We start from the raw sequence: 19,391 nt of genomic DNA on the forward strand, positions 1-19,391 counted from the left end.
CTTCAACTCCAAATAATAGCAACCAACATGATATAGATGTTAAATAAAAAGATGGCACATACTTATCTTTAGGAGATTAACTCAATTGTATCTTCTGATTTCGAATCTCCAACTTGATTTTTTATGCTCCTAACCCTAAGGAATATGAGGAAGAAAAACTTTCATTTTCTTTCTGTTTCATAATAGTTAGGTTTTCATTCATTTAATACTTTAATTATTTTTTACTAATTAATCTCTTAATAAATTGATAAGCTTTAGTATTAATCTAACCTAATTATCATTTGGGCTATGATATTACAATAACAGGGGTATGTGTGGTTGGTCTTTGGAGCCATGCAAAGAGCAAACATTGATATTTAATAATTCTTTCAAGCTTGGGTTTATAATTGGGTACTTTGTTTTCCCACTATCAGCTATAACTGTTTTTATATCCTACTGTGTTCCTCGGATACATGTGAAAGAGGCAAAGGATGTGGTATTAGTAACCTCACTGCTTAATAGGAAGAATAAGAAGAAAAAAGCTGACTAAGACGGTGAAATGGCAACTACGCAGCTTCTACAGGTATCTCTATTTTCTCTTTCCTTGTGCAAGTTTGTGTTTGTTTGCAGTTACATAAAATTGGAATATGGGAATTATGTTTAATTTGGTATTGATATTGGAGATGGGTTTCTTGCTCAGATCCCTAAGTTGGAGAGGATGGGTCCTAGTACGAGTTTTACACAACTCAGTAAAGCTACAGATGACTTCAGGATAGCCAATATTATTGGGGTTGGAAAGATGGGAACAATGTACAAGGCAATTCTCCCAAATGGTAGGTTGATAGCTGTCAAGAGGTTAAATGACTCTCAACTGATTACTGAAGAATTTGTGTTTGAATTAAAGAAATTGGGTAGTTTGAGAAATGTTAACTGTGTTCCACTTTTGGGATTCTGCATAGAATCAACCGAAAGGCTTCTGGTTTATAAATACATGTCAAATGGAAACCTTTATAATTGGCTACATCCTGTGCAAAAGGAGGCAAAGATCCTGGAATGGCCATTGAGGGTCAAAATTGCAATCGGATTAGCAAGAGGTTTAGCATGGCTCCACCACACCTGTAGTTTCCGAGTAGCTCATCTTAAACTCAGTTCAAAGTGTATTTTACTTGATCAAAATTTTGAGCCCAATTTATCAAATTTTGGGATATCAAATTATGGGAAGGCAATGGTCATGCATCCAAATGACATTGGTTTGAACAGGCCCAGGGGTTTCTCCATAGATAGGGAGTTCTGGGAGTGGGATTTTATTAAGAAGGATGTTTTTGCCTTAGGGATTGTGCTTCTTGAGCTGATTACTGGGGAAGACCCTCGCAAAGAAACCAAATGGAAAGAAAGATTGAGTGGGAACTGTCAGCTTTCCAATCATAAATCTCTAATCCAACAAGGACCTGATAATGGTGAGATCTTATATTTACTTGGAGTGGCATCCAACTGTGTTCAGCCATTTCCTAAGCGAAGGCCAACAATGCTCGAAGTGTACAAATCATAAAGGGTCATTGGAGAGAAATATGGTGTACTGGATGTTTCTGAGATTGATAGCCGCTGAAACTTACTATATGCTAAGACTGCATCAAATGTGATGAAACTCTGATGCTGCAAATAATTCTCTAACATGCATGGATCAAACCGAGCAGGCTAATAAATTTGCAAGCTTATCAATGTTAGAAGAGAAAGCTTGTTTAAATTCACTTGTTATGCTGATTTTAGAGATACAATAATGAAAATTAACATTCTTGTTATGTGTTTCAAGTTTCAACATAAAGTTAGATCCCTACCAAAACCAAAACAAAAGAAAAGGGCAAAGGGTACAGTATAGGCTATAGGGTAAAAACACGAAGTCCTTTAATTATAATTAAAAAATCATCCACACTCTTTTTTTTTATTATTGTAATCAGTCAAAACTCTTCAAGATCTATTTGTATCTAATCAATCTTTTATTTGGATAAAAAACTTAATAACATTATTTTTTTAATTAATTTAAATAAAATTTCGTGTAACGTAAATAAAATACATTAAAATTTCTATGTAGTATAATTAATATATGTAAAAATTTTTAAAAACAATTATTTTCTTTCTTTATTTTCCCTCTCAATTTTGTTCATATATCTCTTTAAAAATTCAATTGACTTTGGTTCGAGAATTGATTGATTAAAATTTATCATATAATTAAATTTCGTTCATTTAAGAGTTAAAATGAGTAAAATTAAAAAATTAAAGACTTAATTGACTGTAATAAAAATTAAATGCGTAAATTATTATTGAATTATAGTTCATAAGCATTTTTAATCCTTTAATCAATTATAATATAATATAACATAATATAATATTTTTATTGACGATATGACCCTCTCTATGGTTGTTCTTAAAAAATTGAAAAGAAGCAAACAGCAATCAATAAAAGCAATTTTGAGGACCCTGCCAAAACTTTGCAAAATTTCAATTCTAATTTCATCCCTGACATCAGGCCTGCTTCTTGAAATGCATCTCGAGTTTCACTATAATATAATATAATACACCTATTGACCATATGACCCTTTCTTTGGTTGTTCTACTGCGAAAAACAAATGAAATTTGAAAAGAAGCAAACAGCAATCAATGAAAGCAACTTTGAGGAGCCTACCAAAACTTTGTTAGAAAATTTTCAATTCTAATCATCCCTGCTTCTTGAAAAGCATCTTTAGTTTTCAATATAAACTTACACAACATTTTTAATTAATTATGAGAAATTAAGCATGAAATTAGAAAAAAAAAAAGTTGTTAGTAAACAAAATAATTTTCATTAAAAATGAAAAATAGTATATACCTTTATAAGAAAAGTGAAATATTTGAGACTTTGAGGATGAGATCATAAATTTTGGAATTTTTGTAACCTTGTTGGTCTCAATTTGTCTTTTGAGTTTAAAAAAATGACAAGACTTATATGTCCATATTTCAGATTTTAATCCTGATGGAAAAAGAAAATTTGATGGATTTTTAATTTTTTTCAAATGTAATCTTTTCAAAGTAGGAGGTGTTAAAGTGGTGTTATCCCACGTCCTATAATTTTATATTTAAATTAGATTTTTTTATTTAATATAAATTAATTTTAAATAAAATATTTAAAATAAAATCAGAATAAAAAAAATTTTTATTGTCCTTTCCAAATTTGTTGTATGAAAGGTTTCTTTCATCTTTGTTTATACATAATGAGCCTGTTAAAATATTGTTATCCCACGTCCTGTAATTTTATATTTAAATTAAACTCTTATTTTTTATTAATTAATTTTAAGTTAAATATTTAAAAAGAAAAAAACTCTTTTTGTACTTGAATTAAACGTTTTATTCCAACGAGAACTCCCAAGTCTTCCTTTCAACGTACGGTGGACCCATAAGTCTGACCGAAGGCGCATGGAAACTCCCTTAGTTTTCGCATGGCCCCTGAATTCCATTATCTGCCTTGCGTTTTACGGGACACGCTTTCTAAGCTTTAATTCCTACGAATAAGACTTGGGAGACTTGCTTTTGGCTTTGTAGTAAATGCTAATTGGAAACTTTACCTGAATCCTACATGATTTACATTTGGCTTTGGTTAGTTTACAGGAAATTGAACATTCTTCTTTACTTTATTTTCCAAATTAATTAATGTAGTTGGTATAGATGATTGACTGAGACTCTGATCAGATTAGCACTGTCATGCTCACTAGTTGGCTTTAAATTGTTATTGCAACTCTATTTCCTCCATTCATTTCACTCCTTTCTACGGTTTCTTTCACCTAAATTTCATCTCTACCTAGTTTTCCCTAGCAAGTGATATTCTTACATGCAAATGGCTCCAAACACAACACTCGGCTGCAAAGTATTGCTTTATATTTTGTTGTGGTCATTGTTGGGTGCTGTCAATATCTGCTCCGTGGACGATATCAGGTGCTTGGAATCTATAAAAGATTCCTTGGATGACCCTCATGACCGCTTTAAATCTTCATGGAACTTCAACAATAATACTTGTGGTTTCATCTGTCAATTCGTTGGGGTTGAATGCTGGCACTCGGACTCGAATGAGGTGCTAACCATCCGTCTAACCAACATGGGTTTGAAGGGCCAGTTTCCTGTCGGCATTGAGAACTGCGGGAGGTTAACATCATTAAGCCTTTCAAATAACGAGCTTTCAGGACCCATTCCATCAAATATTTCAAGAATCTTCCCATATGGAACTAAACTCGATCTCTCCTTCAACAGATTCTCCGGTAACATACCAAAACCAATATGCAATTGCAGTTTTTTAAATACACTGAGACTTGACAACAATCAACTAACTGGCCTTATTCCGCCAGAACTTGCTCTGCTAAACCGGATCAAGAATTTCAGTGTTGCTAACAATCAATTATATGGTCCGGTCCCTAACTTCTCTTTTAATGAGAGTTCCTATGCGGGTAACCAGGGACTATGTGGTTTCCCTTTGGAGCCCTGCATTAATAGACCTAATTTCAGAGACTCCTTCAAAAAAGGTTTTGTGATAGGTTATGCCTTTTCTGTAGTTTCAGTTATAAGCATTTTTATGTCCTACTGTGTCCCCTGGGTGCACCGGAGTGAGAGGAAAAAACAGCTGCGGCCATTTATGTTGAATCCGATATTGAATAGGAGGAGAAACAAGAGAGAACATTCCCATCAGACAAGCCAAAAGCTACATCTGGATCTCCTAGATGAAGCCAGAAGAGAGGTACACCTTTTTTTCTCCCTTTATTTTCTTCAAATTCTATATTTGTAGGAGTCAACATGCTTGTGTGTTCTTCTAATCATGGCATCGCCACAAGACTGATGCAGTTTTTATTTATAACAGACTTCTATGCTGGTCAAACTGGTTTCAAGAATGAGTTATACAGATCTCAAGGAGGCAACAAACGACTTTAGTGCAGATAACATCATTGGATTTGGACAGATGGGGACAACCTACAAGGCAACATTGTCTAATGGTTGCCTTCTGGCAATTAAGAGGTTATTTGACACACAAAAGTTTGATGAGCATTTCATAACCGAATTGAAGACACTGGGAACATTGAGACATGATAACCTGGTGCCACTCCTTGGATTCTGCATAGAATCAAAAGAAAAGCTTCTGGTTTACAGGTATATGTCGAATGGCAATCTCTATACTTGGCTGCATCCTTCAGAAGAAGGTGAGGCAAAAATCATTGAGTGGCCATTGAGGGTGAAAATTGCATGTGGGATAGCAAGAGGTCTGGTTTGGCTCCATCAGAACTGCAATTTCCGTGTAATCCATCTTGATATCTCTTCAAAGTGTATCTTACTTGACCAGAATTTCAAACCCAAGATTTCGAATTTCGGAGAGGCAATGCTAACGAAATCAAATAACACTAACTGGAGCAATAGCTTCTATATGGATAGTGAGTTTTGGGAGATGAGTTTTGTCAAGGAAGATGTTTATCGGTTTGGAATTTTGCTTCTTGAACTGATCACAGGGAAGGATCCAAATCAATTGACCAATTCCTCAAACACAGGTAAATTGGTGAAGATTGATCTGTCAACAAGTTCTAATTTCTATCATGTCATTGATAAATCTTTGATTGGGCGAGGCTTTGATCTTGACATCTTACAGATTCTTAAAGTTGCATGCAACTGTGTTCATCCCAATCCTGATAGAAGGCCAGTAATGCTTGAAGTCCACAAAACTATAAGTGCTGTTGACAAGAGATATGGTGGCCTTAAAACCGGCTCTAAGCTAACTAAGGTCTAACGGGATGGTTGATGAATGCAATGAATATTATTCTATCAACATATCATATGATCGTTGTTAAAGATTGTGTTTCAATTGAGTATTGTCTAATTTTTATAATAGATTATCAATGCAGCATTAGTTTAATAAAAATTTTTGAATTTACACTACTAATTATTTGTAAATTGTTTTATTTTTCAACAAATAAACAAGAACTACCAAAGTTTAAAACAATTAACAGAAAGTTTGCAAGTTAAGGATAAAATTAACAATTAAAAATTATTTTTCCATTTTGTTTTAATCCCTTCTTTAGTTCATTGTACGATATGAAAAAATCTGAACCGTATATAATTACATAAACTTCTTGACCTTAAGCGAGTATCATTGACGCAATTAGGCTAAAATAGGAAGCGAGCCCATGCACAACTCTTACTCCATGCAAAGCAGAAAGCCCATTTCTAAAAGGTCAGTGTCTTTGACCCAATTAGTGTCCGAAGAGAAGTTATAGGCTGAATAAAATATTCCTCATTATTTTCAATAGGAAAATATATCCAAACAATCTTTTTGCTCTTTGTCACATAATCCATGTTTTAAACAATTTAGTCCAACAATCCCACACATATTTTGGATTTTTTGTTTGTTAACATAAAATTTCGTTCGTCACATTTCGTTTATTGAAAATAATGGCAAAAATTGAATTAATTTTAAAAAATCAATGAGAGACATACAAAATAAGATGAAAAAATACTTGAGAATCGAATTAATTTATTTTTCTGAATAAAAAATGCATAAAACCTTTCAAATTATACACCCTTACCTTCCACATAGATATCTCTCCTATAAATACTAGACCTCTCCTCTCTCAGTCACTCTTCAATATATAGTTGAATTTGTAATTCTAGATCTCTATATAGTATTAGTTACAGAGAAATTAGAAAAGAAAGCAAATTAATTATTAAGATGGCGGATGGGTCGGCAGCCATTGATGAAGCAAGCAACATGAAGGTTGTATTGAAACACTATGTATCAGGCTCTCCTCAAGAAACAGACATGCACTTGACTGCAGGAACCATCAAACTAAAAACATCATCGGACTCCAATGCAGTAATTGTCAAGAATCTTTTTCTCTCCTGTGATCCATACATGATTTTCAAAATGATGAAGCTCGAAAGACAATTCTCTGACCCCATACGTGCCTGGTTCGGTTAGTTCTTATCGGTGTTGAAATATCACACTCAATAGTAACTCGTGTAGTCTTCTCATTTTTCTCAAGGTCTGCTATGGTGATTTTTTTTTCATGAAAGATCACATCTCTTTCTGACTGTCTTTTTCTTTACTGGATCCCATACCCTGTAACCAAATTCTTCATCACCATATCCTACAAACACACACTGTGTGGCTTTACTATCAAGCTTTGATCTCTACTCTTTCGACACATGCATGAATGCTTTACACCTAAAAACTTTCAAATGAGAGTATGAAGTATATTTTCCTATCCACACTCTTTCTGGAATGTCAAAGCCTAAAGGAACTGATGGTGACCTGTTAAGTAAATAACAAGCTGTGTTGACTGCTTCACCCTAGAATGGCTTTGGTAATTTTACCATCCTCAACATACATATGACTTTTTTCATAATGGTGCGATTCATTCTTTCAGCTATACCATTATGCTGTGGTGTTCTAGGTTCTGTCATCTCATGCCTGATCCCATGCTTTGAGCAATACTCTTCAAAGCCTTTAGATGTGTATTCCCCACCATTATCAATTCGAATACACTTCAAGGGTAACCCTGTCATCCTTTTAACCATGGCATAAAATTTTTAAAAATACTGTAGTACCTGACTTTTGTATTTCAACATATACACCCAAGTCTTATGTGAAGCATCATCAATAAAAGTAATAAAATATCTGCTACCACCTAATGACTCAACCTCAATTGGATCACATACGTCAGAATAAATTAATTCTAATCTATTTTTTTTCTCTGAGAACTTTTACGAAAAGAAACTCTATGATACTTACCAAACAAACAATAATCACATGAATCAAGAGACATACCTTTGGTCAAGAGAATAAGAGACTGCCTTGCCAAAACCTGTAACCCCTTTTCACTCATGTGTGTCAACCTCTTGTGCCATAAGTTTACTGAAGCATCATTTTCAACGGTATTTACCTGGTTACCGTTCAATTGCATCCATATCTTATACATTGTGCAGCATAGTTTTCCCCTTGTAACTACCATAGATCCTTTGAGAAGCCTCCACTGTCCATTCTTTTGTCGACTTTCATATCCCTCCTTATCAAGGACATTAATAGCAAGCAAGTTCATTCTCATATCTGGAATGTGTCTGACATCCCTCAAAGTCAATATGTAGCTTGTACTAGTTTGTACAATAATATCACCAATCCCAATAACTGCGATACACTCTTGTTTCTCATCTTAGTATAACCAAAGTCTCCTGCTTTGTAAGTTGTAAACAACTCTCTTTTAGGAACACAATGATATGACGCTCCTGTGTCAACTATTCACTCAATGTCGGGATCACTAACATGATTACAATCACCATGTGTACAAATCAAAGTAACTGAATCACTATATGAATTCACTGTTGCAACATTGCCATCATCTGAACTCTTGCTTTTCTCATCTTTTCACTCTTGCTTTAAGATTTTACAGTTTCGTTTTATATGACCCGCCTTACCACAATAGAAATACTTCACTTTACGTCTAGACTTGGATCTATGTTTAGACTTACCACGACCTTTTGAGTCTTGATTTCTGTCGATGTTTGTACCCGTTATTCTCTGTGACCAGAGCTTGATTCCCAGGGTCTACATCTTTTCGCCTTATTTCTTCATTAAGCATATTGTCCTTTACCATCTCCAATGTCACCTTATAATCAAGAGTTGAATTAAGAACAGTCACAACTAGAGTATTTTAGCTGTTTGGTAATGAACCTAAAAGAAATAACGCCTTCATTTCATCATCCATCTTAAGCTCCATAGTAGTCATCCGATTAAATATATTTTAAAAATCACTCAAGTGCTCTGTAACAAATCGTCCATCCACGTACTGTAAAGTTACAAGTTTTTTAACAAGCATAACTTTATTCATACATGTTTTTCTCTCATACAATACTGTCAATTTTTTTCAAACAATGTGAGCATCTGACTCCTGCGCTACATGATGGAACACGCTGATATCAACCCATTTTCTGATTGTAGCCAGCGTCTTTCTACCTAGCTTCTTTTAGCTTTCATCTGCTGGTTTAGTCGAATCATCCAATACTGACTTATACAAATCTTTGCAGTATAGATGATCCTCTATCATAGGCTTTCAAATTGAATAATTCGATGCTGTCAATTTTATCATGGAACCTGTATCACCCTCCATGATCTCAAACAGAATTTACTTCTATCCTAGGTTGCTTCTGTATCGATGTCTCAAAATAACCCTCGCTCTGATATCACTTGTTACGCCTGAAACAATAATCACAACAATACAGAAGCAATAGACAACAATCAATAATAAAAAAACGTAGGAAAAATAAAGCACACCAAAATTTACATGGAAAACCCTCCAGTGTAGAGGGAAAAAATCACGAACCACCAGAAAAATCTTCACTATCAAATAATAGGTATACAAAGTTCTTCTCTAGCTAAAACTAGAGCTAATCAACAACTAAAGAAAAAATTGGAGAAATCTCACCAAATAAGTGACTCAACAAATACACCCTGGATTTGTTCCTAGAGAGCTTCAAACCCGATCTTCACCGTTCAGAATATAGAACTCTGAATCATAAACCTCCTGACAAGGTTCCAACTCAATTGGATCACGGATCGACTTCCGTTCAACCAACTCTCTCTTCTCTTTTTTCTCTCTGCTTTTCCTGGCTTTTCTTCTTTCTCTACTTGGTTTTCGACACACCCTTAAAACAACCCACTTCTTTTTTATTAAGTAGCTAGGGCTCTGTGTAAAATGAAAGATCAAGGCCCATGACCTTGACTTGGTTCAAAACCACTTACATGAGGTTGGACCCCATTTTTCTAACACTTCCAATCATGGCATAGCCAGAAGACTGATGCAGTTTGTATTTATAACAGATATGCTGGCGAAACTAGTTTCAAGAATGAGTTATACAGATCTCAAGGAGGCAACAAACGACTTTAGTGCAGATAACATCATTGGATTTGGACACGTGGGGACAACCTACAAGGCAACATTGTCTAATGGTTGCCTTCTGGCAATTAAGAGGTTATTTGACACACAAAAGTTTGATGAGCATTTCATAACCGAATTGAAGACACTGGGAACATTGAGACATGATAACCTGGTGCCACTCCTTGGATTCTGTATAGAATCAAAAGAAAAGCTTCTGGTTTACAGATATATGTCGAATGGCAACCTTTATAATTGGCTACATCCTTCAGAAGAAGGTGAGGCAAAAATCATTAAGTGGCCATTGAGGGTGAAAATTGCATGTGGGATAGCAAGAGGTCTGGTTTGGCTTCATCAGAACTGCAGTTTCCGTGTAATCCATGTTGATATCTCTTCAAAGTGTATCTTACTTGACCAGAATTTCGAACCCAAGATTTCAAATTTTGGAGAGGCAATGCTAATGAAATCAAATAACACTGACTGGAGCAGTAGCGTCTATATGGATAGTGAGTTTTGGGAGATGAGTATTGTCAAGGAACATGTTTATCGCTTTGGAATTTTGCTTCTTGAACTGATCACAGGGGAGGATCCAAGTCAATTGACCAATTCCTCAAACACTGGTAAATTGGAAAAGATTGATCTGTCAACAAGTTCTAATTTCTATCATGTCATTGATAAATCATTGATTGGTGAGGCTTTGATCTTGAAATCTTGCAGATTCTTAAAGTTGCATGCAACTGTGTTCATCCCAATCCTGATAGAAAGCCAACAATGCTTGAAGTCCACAAACAATAGTTGCTGCTGGCTAGGTATATGGTGGCCCTAAAACCGGCTCTAAGCTAACTAAGGTCAAACAGGATGGTTCATGAATGCAGTGAATATTGTTTAATTAAAGATTGTGTTTCACATGATTGTTGTTTAAAGGTTGTGTTTCAAACGAGTATTGTTTAATTTTAGTAATAGATTATCAATACATCATTATTTTAATAAATTTATTTGAATTTATGCTACTAATTATTTGTAAATTGTTTTATTTTTCAATAAATAAACAAGAACTACCCAAGTTTAATTAATAGAAATTTTGCACTTTAAGAATGAAATTTAAAAATAAAATAAAAAAATAATATTAAAGAATTTTCTTTTATAAAAAATACGTTTCTAGATATTGATTAAAGATTCTTTAATTATTATTTTTAAAAATTTTGCATTTAAAATAATATTTTTATCAAAATTTTTTAAATATCACTTCAATAAATTTTACTAAACTTCATTGATATTTTCTAGAAAAACAAAATCTATTAGTCTTCAAGACCATAAATTTTGGAGAATTTTCCGACCAACTCATTTACGACTGGCTTACTTGGCAAGCAGCCATATATGATCAAGTATTGCAGTATTAACGCATGTTAATTCCGATCAGAGGAAAGCAGCAATGAGCTGATTTGGAGGCAGATTATAGAGGTAGTCAAAGTACAACTGATCCCCTAGAAGCTTAGACTTGAATTAAATCGGTCATATTATTTTAAAATAAAATTTAAAAATAAAATAAAATTTTTTAATAAAATAATTTATCAAGTAAATTTCGTATATTTAATCCAACTAATGATAAATATTTATTTATCCAAATACAAATTATATAAAATATAAAATTATTTCATAATATCTTATTGATCAACAATGTCTCCGATGATTAAATAATCTTTTGTATTTTATATTCTAGCTTGTCACAATACTAACCAAACTTATTATTTATTTATCTGTTAAGAAAAAGAAAAATGAAAATGAGCAAATCACAGTTCAATAAATATAAGCTCACATATTTTACAAGATCAAGTATTATTTTTATACATATCATATAGATCATTTAAAAATATTCATTAAATCATAATGTTAAAATATTTCAAAAATCATTATTACGTAAAATATTTCGTAAATGATAAATCAAAATCAAAACATGTCAATTCTTAAACCATTGCAACATATACTGTCATTTGCATACCTTAATCAAACCAAACCATTAATCAATCTTTAGAAATCATCATAAATTATCTTCATATACAAATCATGGATCAATCTTTAAAATTCATCATCATCATCATCATAAATTATTATTATCATTACTTTATCATTAGTTACGGTCACTACTATAACCAGTGACATTGGTCATATATCGACAATTTCATCACCACGATCATTGTTAACTATTATAACCCACTAACCAGGGCCTTACGCTAATTACTATTACCCATTGTTAAACTAGTTCTGATGTAAATGATCTCACTTTTCAGGGATATAAAAACGTAATTATTATAAAATCATTCCTTAAACATAAATCATTTTCTTATTTGATTCATAAGCATGATCCATCATTTACATAGCAAAAACATAAAATAATCATTTGCTTGATCATATTTTCATATAGCCAAAATAAAGAAATAAAATATTTACTCGTTTAGAAACATATATAGGTTTGAAAATAAGTAAAGTGTGTGAGATTCTACTTACCTCATTTTAATTTCACTACTTAGTTTTTCTCTCAAAATAATTAATAACCTATTAAAGATCATTTCAACATATCAAAAATTAATCAACTCTTTTTAAAATCATATATACTAAAACAACTAAGTTATATAAAAGTTAACTCAACTAACTAATACTAGTAGCTTGCCTCTTTTAATTAAAATGACCATATCTCAATATATTCAAATCGGGATTAAGATCTCTTTAATACATTAGAAACTAGACTTGATAAGCTTTTTAACCATATATGATCCACCTCATAATTCCTTATAGATTAATTATAATAAATTTTGTAATCCACTTCAAATGCTGCTACCACATAGCACGTATGCCTTCTTATAAAAAATATATATTTATCCATAGGAGACTCCAAATTCAATTCTACTTGTTAGAAAGTAGACTTAATAACAATTTCAAACATGTATGGCTCAATTATTAATTTATTGTATAAAATTTAAGATAATTTTAGTAATTCAACCCTAATGATGCTGCCATACAACCTGCATATCTTTAGTAAAAATTAGACAACTCTTTCTAAAAAACTCATATTTGACGTTTATTTATTTCATTAGAAAGTAAATTTAACATGCTTTCCAACGATATATAATGGTCATAACAATATCTAATCTTTTGATATAAAATATTATTTTAATCCATTATTGTAGATAATAGCATTTTATCCAAAAATAGAATTTCTCCTTTAACATTTAAAAATTCAAATCCTCACTTTTAGCCTTTAAAATCTACTCAATAACGATCATTAAATCTTAATAATATGAAGTAAATGAAACCCAATAATTTATCCAAATCGATCATAAAGATTAATGAAAAATTTCATAATTTTTCTTTATTTTTCTCTTAGAACTTCAACTCCAAATAATAGCGACCAACATGATATAAATGTTAAATAAAAAGATGGCACATACTTATCTTTAGGAGATTAACTCAATTGTATCTTCTGATTTCGAATCTCCAACTTGATTTTTTATGCTCTCTAACCCTAAGGAATATGAGGAAGAAAAACTTTCATTTTCTTTTTGTTTCATAATAGTTAGATTTTTATTCATTTAATACTTTAATTTTTTTTTTACTAATTAATCTCTTAATAAATTGATGAGTTTTAATATTAGTCTAACCTAATTATCATTTGAGCTAGGATATTACAATAACAGGAGTATGTGTGGTTGGTCTTTGGAGCCATGCAAAGAGCAAACATTGATATTTAATAATTGTTTCAAGCTTGGGTTTATAATTGGGTACTTTGTTTTCCCACTATCAGCTATAACTGTTTTTATATCCTACTGTGTTCCTCGGATACATGTGAAAGAGGCAAAGGATGTGGTATTAGTAACCTCACTGCTTAATAGGAAGAATAAGAAGAAAAAAGCTGACTAAGACGGTGAAATGGCAACTACGCAGCTTCTACAGGTATCTCTATTTTCTCTTTCCTTGTGCAAGTTTGTGTTTGTTTGCAATTACATAAAATTGGAATATGGGAATTATGTTTAATTTGGTATTGATATTGGAGATGGGTTTCTTGCTCGGATCCCTAAGTTGGAGAGGATGGGTCCTAGTACGAGTTTTACACAACTCAGTAAAGCTGCAGATGACTTCAGGATAGCCAATATTATTGGGGTTGGAAAAATGGGAACAATGTACAAGGCAATTCTCCCAAATGGTAGGTTGATAGCTGTCAAGAGGTTAAATGACTCTCAACTGATTACTGAAGAATTTGTATTTGAATTAAAGACATTGGGTAGTTTGAGACATGTTAACTGTGTTCCACTTTTGGGATTCTGCATAGAATCAACCGAAAGGCTTCTGGTTTATAAATACATGTCAAATGGAAGCATTTATAATTGGCTACATCCTGTGCAAAAGGAGGCAAAGATCCTGGAATGGCCATTGAGGGTCAAAATTGCAATCGAGTTAGCAAGAGGTTTAGCATGGCTCCACCACACCTGTAGTTTCCGAGTAGCTCATCTTAAACTCAGTTCAAAGTGTATTTTACTTGATCAAAATTTTGAGCCCAATTTATCAAATTTTGGGATATCAAATTTTGGGAAGGCAATGCTCATGCATCCAAATGACATTGGTTTGAACAGGCCCAGGGGTTTCTCCATAGATAGGGAGTTCTGGGAGTGGGATTTTATTAAGAAGGATGTTTTTGCCTTAGGGATTGTGCTTCTTGAGCTGATTACTGGGGAAGACCCTCGCAAAGAAACCAAATGGAAAGAAAGATTGAGTGGGAACTGTCAGCTTTCCAATCATAAATCTCTAATCCAACAAGGACCTGATAATGGTGAGATCTTATATTTACTTGGAGTGGCATCCAACTGTGTTCAGCCATTTCCTAAGCGAAGGCCAACAATGCTCGAAGTGTACAAATCATAAAGGGTCATTGGAGAGAAATATGGTGTACTGGATGTTTCTGAGATTGATAGCCGCTGAAACTTACTATATGCTAAGACTGCATCAAATGTGATGAAACTCTGATGCTGCAAATAATTCTCTAACATGCATGGATCAAACCGAGCAGGCTAATAAATTTGCAAGCTTATCAATGTTAGAAGAGAAAGCTTGTTTAAATTCACTTGTTATGCTGATTTTAGAGATACAATAATGAAAATTAACATTCTTGTTATGTGTTTCAAGTTTCAACATAAAGTTAGATCCCTACCAAAACCAAAACAAAAGAAAAGGGCAAAGGGTACAGTATAGGCTATAGGGTAAAAACACGAAGTCCTTTAATTATAATTAAAAAATCATCCACACTCTTTTTTTTTATTATTGTAATCAGTCAAAACTCTTCAAGATCTATTTGTATCTAATCAATCTTTTATTTGGATAAAAAACTTAATAACATTATTTTTTTAATTAATTTAAATAAAATTTCGTGTAACGTAAATAAAATACATTAAAATTTCTATGTAGTATAATTAATATATGTAAAAATTTTTAAAAACAATTATTTTCTTTCTTTATTTTCCCTCTCAATTTTGTTCATATATCTCTTTAAAAATTCAATTGACTTTGGTTCGAGAATTGATTGATTAAAATTTATCATATAATTAAATTTCGTTCATTTAAGAGTTAAAATGAGTAAAATTAAAAAATTAAAGACTTAATTGACTGTAATAAAAATTAAATGCGTAAATTATTATTGAATTATAGTTCATAAGCATTTTTAATCCTTTAATCAATTATAATATAATATAACATAATATAATATTTTTATTGACGATATGACCCTCTCTATGGTTGTTCTTAAAAAATTGAAAAGAAGCAAACAGCAATCAATAAAAGCAATTTTGAGGACCCTGCCAAAACTTTGCAAAATTTCAATTCTAATTTCATCCCTGACATCAGGCCTGCTTCTTGAAATGCATCTCGAGTTTCACTATAATATAATATAATACACCTATTGACCATATGACCCTTTCTTTGGTTGTTCTACTGCGAAAAACAAATGAAATTTGAAAAGAAGCAAACAGCAATCAATGAAAGCAACTTTGAGGAGCCTACCAAAACTTTGTTAGAAAATTTTCAATTCTAATCATCCCTGCTTCTTGAAAAGCATCTTTAGTTTTCAATATAAACTTACACAACATTTTTAATTAATTATGAGAAATTAAGCATGAAATTAGAAAAAAAAAAAGTTGTTAGTAAACAAAATAATTTTCATTAAAAATGAAAAATAGTATATACCTTTATAAGAAAAGTGAAATATTTGAGACTTTGAGGATGAGATCATAAATTTTGGAATTTTTGTAACCTTGTTGGTCTCAATTTGTCTTTTGAGTTTAAAAAAATGACAAGACTTATATGTCCATATTTCAGATTTTAATCCTGATGGAAAAAGAAAATTTGATGGATTTTTAATTTTTTTCAAATGTAATCTTTTCAAAGTAGGAGGTGTTAAAGTGGTGTTATCCCACGTCCTATAATTTTATATTTAAATTAGATTTTTTTATTTAATATAAATTAATTTTAAATAAAATATTTAAAATAAAATCAGAATAAAAAAAATTTTTATTGTCCTTTCCAAATTTGTTGTATGAAAGGTTTCTTTCATCTTTGTTTATACATAATGAGCCTGTTAAAATATTGTTATCCCACGTCCTGTAATTTTATATTTAAATTAAACTTTTATTTTTTATTAATTAATTTTAAGTTAAATATTTAAAAAGAAAAAAACTCTTTTTGTACTTGAATTAAACGTTTTATTCCAACGAGAACTCCCAAGTCTTCCTTTCAACGTACGGTGGACCCATAAGTCTGACCGAAGGCGCATGGAAACTCCCTTAGTTTTCGCATGGCCCCTGAATTCCATTATCTGCCTTGCGTTTTACGGGACACGCTTTCTAAGCTTTAATTCCTACGAATAAGACTTGGGAGACTTGCTTTTGACTTTGTAGTAAATGCTAATTGGAAACTTTACCTGAATTCTACATGATTTACGCTTGGCTTTGGTTAGTTTACAGGAAATTGAACATTCTTCTTTACTTTATTTTCCAAATTAATTATTGTAGTTGGTATAGATGATTAACTGAGACTCTGATCAGATTAGCACTCTCATGCTCACTAATTGGCTTTAAATTGTTATTGCAACTCTATTTCCTCCATTCATTTCACTCCTTTCTACGGTTTCTTTCACCTAAATTTCATCTCTACCTAGTTTTCCCTAGCAAGTGATATTCTTACATGCAAATGGCTCCAAACACAACACTTGGCTGCAAAGTATTGCTTCATATTTTGTTGTGGTCATTGTTGGGCGCTGTCAGTATCCGCTGGGAGGACGATATCAGGTGCTTGAAATCTATAAAACATTCCTTGGATGACCCTCATGACCGCTTTAAATCTTCATGGAACTTCGACAACATGACGGAGGGTTTCCTCTGTCGATTCGTTGGGGTTGAATGCTGGCACGTGGACTCGAATGAAGTGCTAAACATTACTCTAACTAACATGGGTTTGAAGGGCCAGTTTCCTCAGGGCATTGAGAACTGTCGGCGGTTAACAGCATTAAGCCTTTCAAATAACGAGCTTTCAGGACTCATTCCATCAAATATTTCAAGAATCTTCCCATATGGAACTGCACTTGATCTCTCCTTCAACAGATTCTCTGGTAACATACCAAAACAAATATCAAATTGCAGTTTTTTGACCACACTGAGGCTTGACAACAATCAACTAACTGGCCTTATTCCGCCAGAACTTGCTCTGCTAAACCGGATCAAGAAATTCAGTGTTGCTAACAATAAATTATATGGTCCGGTCCCTAACTTGTCTTTTAATGAGAGTTCCTATGCGGGTAACCAGGGGCTATGTGGTTTCCCTTTGGAGCCCTGCATTAATAGACCTAATTTCATAGACTCCTTCAAAAATGGTTTTGTGATAGGTTATACCTTTTCTGTAGTTTCAGTTATAACCATTTTTTTGTCCTACTGTGTCCCCTGGGTGCACCGGAATGAGAAGGACAAACCGCTGTGGCCATTTATGTTGAATCCGATATTGAATAGGAGGAGAAACAAGAGAAAACATTCCCATCAGACAAGCCAAATGCTACGTCTGGATCTCCTACATGTAGCCAGCAGAGTGGTACACCCTTTTATTCGCCCTTTATTTTCTTCAAATTCAATATTTTTCATGCTTGTGTGTTCTTCCAATCGTGGCATAGCCACAAGACTGATGCTGTTTGTATTTATAACAGACTTCTATGCTGGTGAAACTGGTTTCAAGAATGAGCTATACACATCTCAAGGAGGCAAAAAATGACTTTACTGCAGATAACATTGTAGATATCTGATTTAGTCTGGATCTAAATCAAAGGTTCTGAAACCGATTGGACTCATATTTGATCCAAGTTTAATTGTCAAAATTGTATTTTACCTTGTTTATCTATATGTTTTTTATTTATCCTTTTTATTTTATTTTGTTATTTATTTTATCTTGCTTCTTTGTTGGTTATCTTTAATTGTATTTCCTTATATTTATCTAATGTTTTAAAATTTACCTAATTATTGAAAAAAAAAAAGAATGAATAGCTATAAATTAAAAAGGAGTGACTAGTTATAATGTAGTTTTATCATGATTAAATTTGAAGTTAAACTTTTTAAAGATAAATTTTATTTTTTCATGATAATCTTATTTTTTTAGAGTTAGAATCGATCTAAAATTCTCCTTATTGTGCTATATAAATAGACTTTTAAATTACAAAACAAAAAAAAAAATAGCAATCAGAGAGCAATTCAAAAAAAAAATAGAGGAAAAAGTAAGAGTAAGAGTTTGATAACAACTAAACGCGAAATTCCAGCGTAATTACCCATATTCCAACAGCCAAATATAGAATCCAATAATCCACACCTAAGCCGAGTCGAGCCGCTTCCTAAGCTTTTCCAGTCAAATTTGAGCCTACAACCGAACTCTGCTCCAACCACCAAGCCGAGGCATAATGTTTTGGTATTATTTTTTTTCTCCATTTTATTTATTTTATTTATTTGTGAGTTATATTTATTTAATTATTATTACTTATTTATTTAGGATATATTTCTTTTGTTTTTTTTTTTTAATTTTGGGAAAATTGTTAAAGAAGTTAATTTTAAATTATAATAAATATAAAATAAAATTTTAATAAGATTTTGAGAGGAAAAATTTAGATAAAGTTTCAATAATAATAATTAATATTTATTTTTAAATTTAAATAAAAAATCTAAATAAATTTAATAAAATTTTTGGAATGAATTAATAATTATTCTAATGATTAAATTCTTAGAAATTTCAAATGTAAATTTTCTAAGAAATCTCTAGATAAGAAATTTTTTTAAATTTAACTCAAATGGTAGAATAATTTATATGAAATTTCAGTAAAAGTAATTGTATTTCTTTTTAAATTAAAAATTAAAAATATGACTTTAAGAAAATTTTGGTGTGAAAATATATGATGATTACCCAAAGATGTAA

General features: G+C 32.1%; 3 protein-coding genes and 2 pseudogenes across 7 annotated transcripts; all 5 read left to right on the forward strand.

Moving 5' to 3' along the window:
* Window positions 1–399: 399 nt before the first annotated feature.
* Window positions 400–1,776, forward strand: LOC149512433 (probably inactive leucine-rich repeat receptor-like protein kinase At5g48380). Its single transcript, XM_089751996.1, has 2 exons — window positions 400–562; window positions 680–1,776. Exons 1-2 carry the CDS (start codon window positions 539–541, stop codon window positions 1,526–1,528), a joined length of 873 nt encoding a protein of 290 aa, XP_089608122.1. The 5' UTR covers window positions 400–538; the 3' UTR covers window positions 1,529–1,776.
* Window positions 1,777–3,557: 1,781 nt separating this feature from the next.
* Window positions 3,558–5,845, forward strand: LOC111307645 (probably inactive leucine-rich repeat receptor-like protein kinase At5g48380). Of its 5 annotated transcripts, none has more exons than XM_089752005.1 (3): window positions 3,558–4,735; window positions 4,856–5,534; window positions 5,633–5,845. In XM_089752005.1, exons 1-3 carry the CDS (start codon window positions 3,839–3,841, stop codon window positions 5,638–5,640), a joined length of 1,584 nt encoding a protein of 527 aa, XP_089608131.1. In that variant the 5' UTR covers window positions 3,558–3,838; the 3' UTR covers window positions 5,641–5,845. The 5 variants fall into 5 exon arrangements, with proteins under 5 accessions (XP_089608131.1, XP_089608130.1, XP_022761442.2 ...); XM_089752004.1 differs by having other exon boundaries at window positions 3,561–4,262; window positions 4,350–4,735; window positions 4,856–5,845; XM_089752006.1 differs by having other exon boundaries at window positions 3,563–4,262; window positions 4,554–4,735; window positions 4,856–5,845.
* A 3,624-nt stretch (window positions 5,846–9,469) lies between these two features.
* On the forward strand, window positions 9,470–10,884 carry LOC149512434 (probably inactive leucine-rich repeat receptor-like protein kinase At5g48380 pseudogene; annotated as a pseudogene).
* A 3,107-nt stretch (window positions 10,885–13,991) lies between these two features.
* LOC149512435 (probably inactive leucine-rich repeat receptor-like protein kinase At5g48380 pseudogene) lies at window positions 13,992–14,822 on the forward strand (annotated as a pseudogene).
* A 2,179-nt stretch (window positions 14,823–17,001) lies between these two features.
* On the forward strand, window positions 17,002–18,576 carry LOC149512436 (uncharacterized). Its single transcript, XM_089751770.1, has 2 exons — window positions 17,002–18,029; window positions 18,142–18,576. Exons 1-2 carry the CDS (start codon window positions 17,133–17,135, stop codon window positions 18,235–18,237), a joined length of 993 nt encoding a protein of 330 aa, XP_089607896.1. The 5' UTR covers window positions 17,002–17,132; the 3' UTR covers window positions 18,238–18,576.
* The last annotated feature ends 815 nt before the right edge of the window (window positions 18,577–19,391 follow it).

This window comes from Durio zibethinus, chromosome 22 (assembly GCF_047325235.1).
Source record: "Durio zibethinus cultivar Kanyao isolate XHJ-2024 chromosome 22, ASM4732523v1, whole genome shotgun sequence".
In the NCBI taxonomy this organism is placed as follows: Eukaryota; Viridiplantae; Streptophyta; class Magnoliopsida; order Malvales; family Malvaceae; genus Durio; species Durio zibethinus.

What these genes read in the sequence shown, in the direction of transcription:
- LOC149512433 (XM_089751996.1), top strand. Translation starts at nt 539, where the DNA reads ATGGCAACTACGCAGCTTCTACAG. An exon ending in CAACTACGCAGCTTCTACAG is followed by an intron (nt 563 to 679) that starts GTATCTCTATTT and finishes TTTCTTGCTCAG; the next exon opens with ATCCCTAAGTTGGAGAGGAT.
- LOC111307645 (XM_022905707.2), top strand. Translation starts at nt 3,839, where the DNA reads ATGCAAATGGCTCCAAACACAACACTCGGCTGCAAAGTATTGCTTTAT. An exon ending in TAGATGAAGCCAGAAGAGAG is followed by an intron (nt 4,736 to 4,855) that starts GTACACCTTTTT and finishes TATTTATAACAG; the next exon opens with ACTTCTATGCTGGTCAAACT.
- LOC149512436 (XM_089751770.1), top strand. Translation starts at nt 17,133, where the DNA reads ATGCAAATGGCTCCAAACACAACACTTGGCTGCAAAGTATTGCTTCAT. An exon ending in TACATGTAGCCAGCAGAGTG is followed by an intron (nt 18,030 to 18,141) that starts GTACACCCTTTT and finishes TATTTATAACAG; the next exon opens with ACTTCTATGCTGGTGAAACT.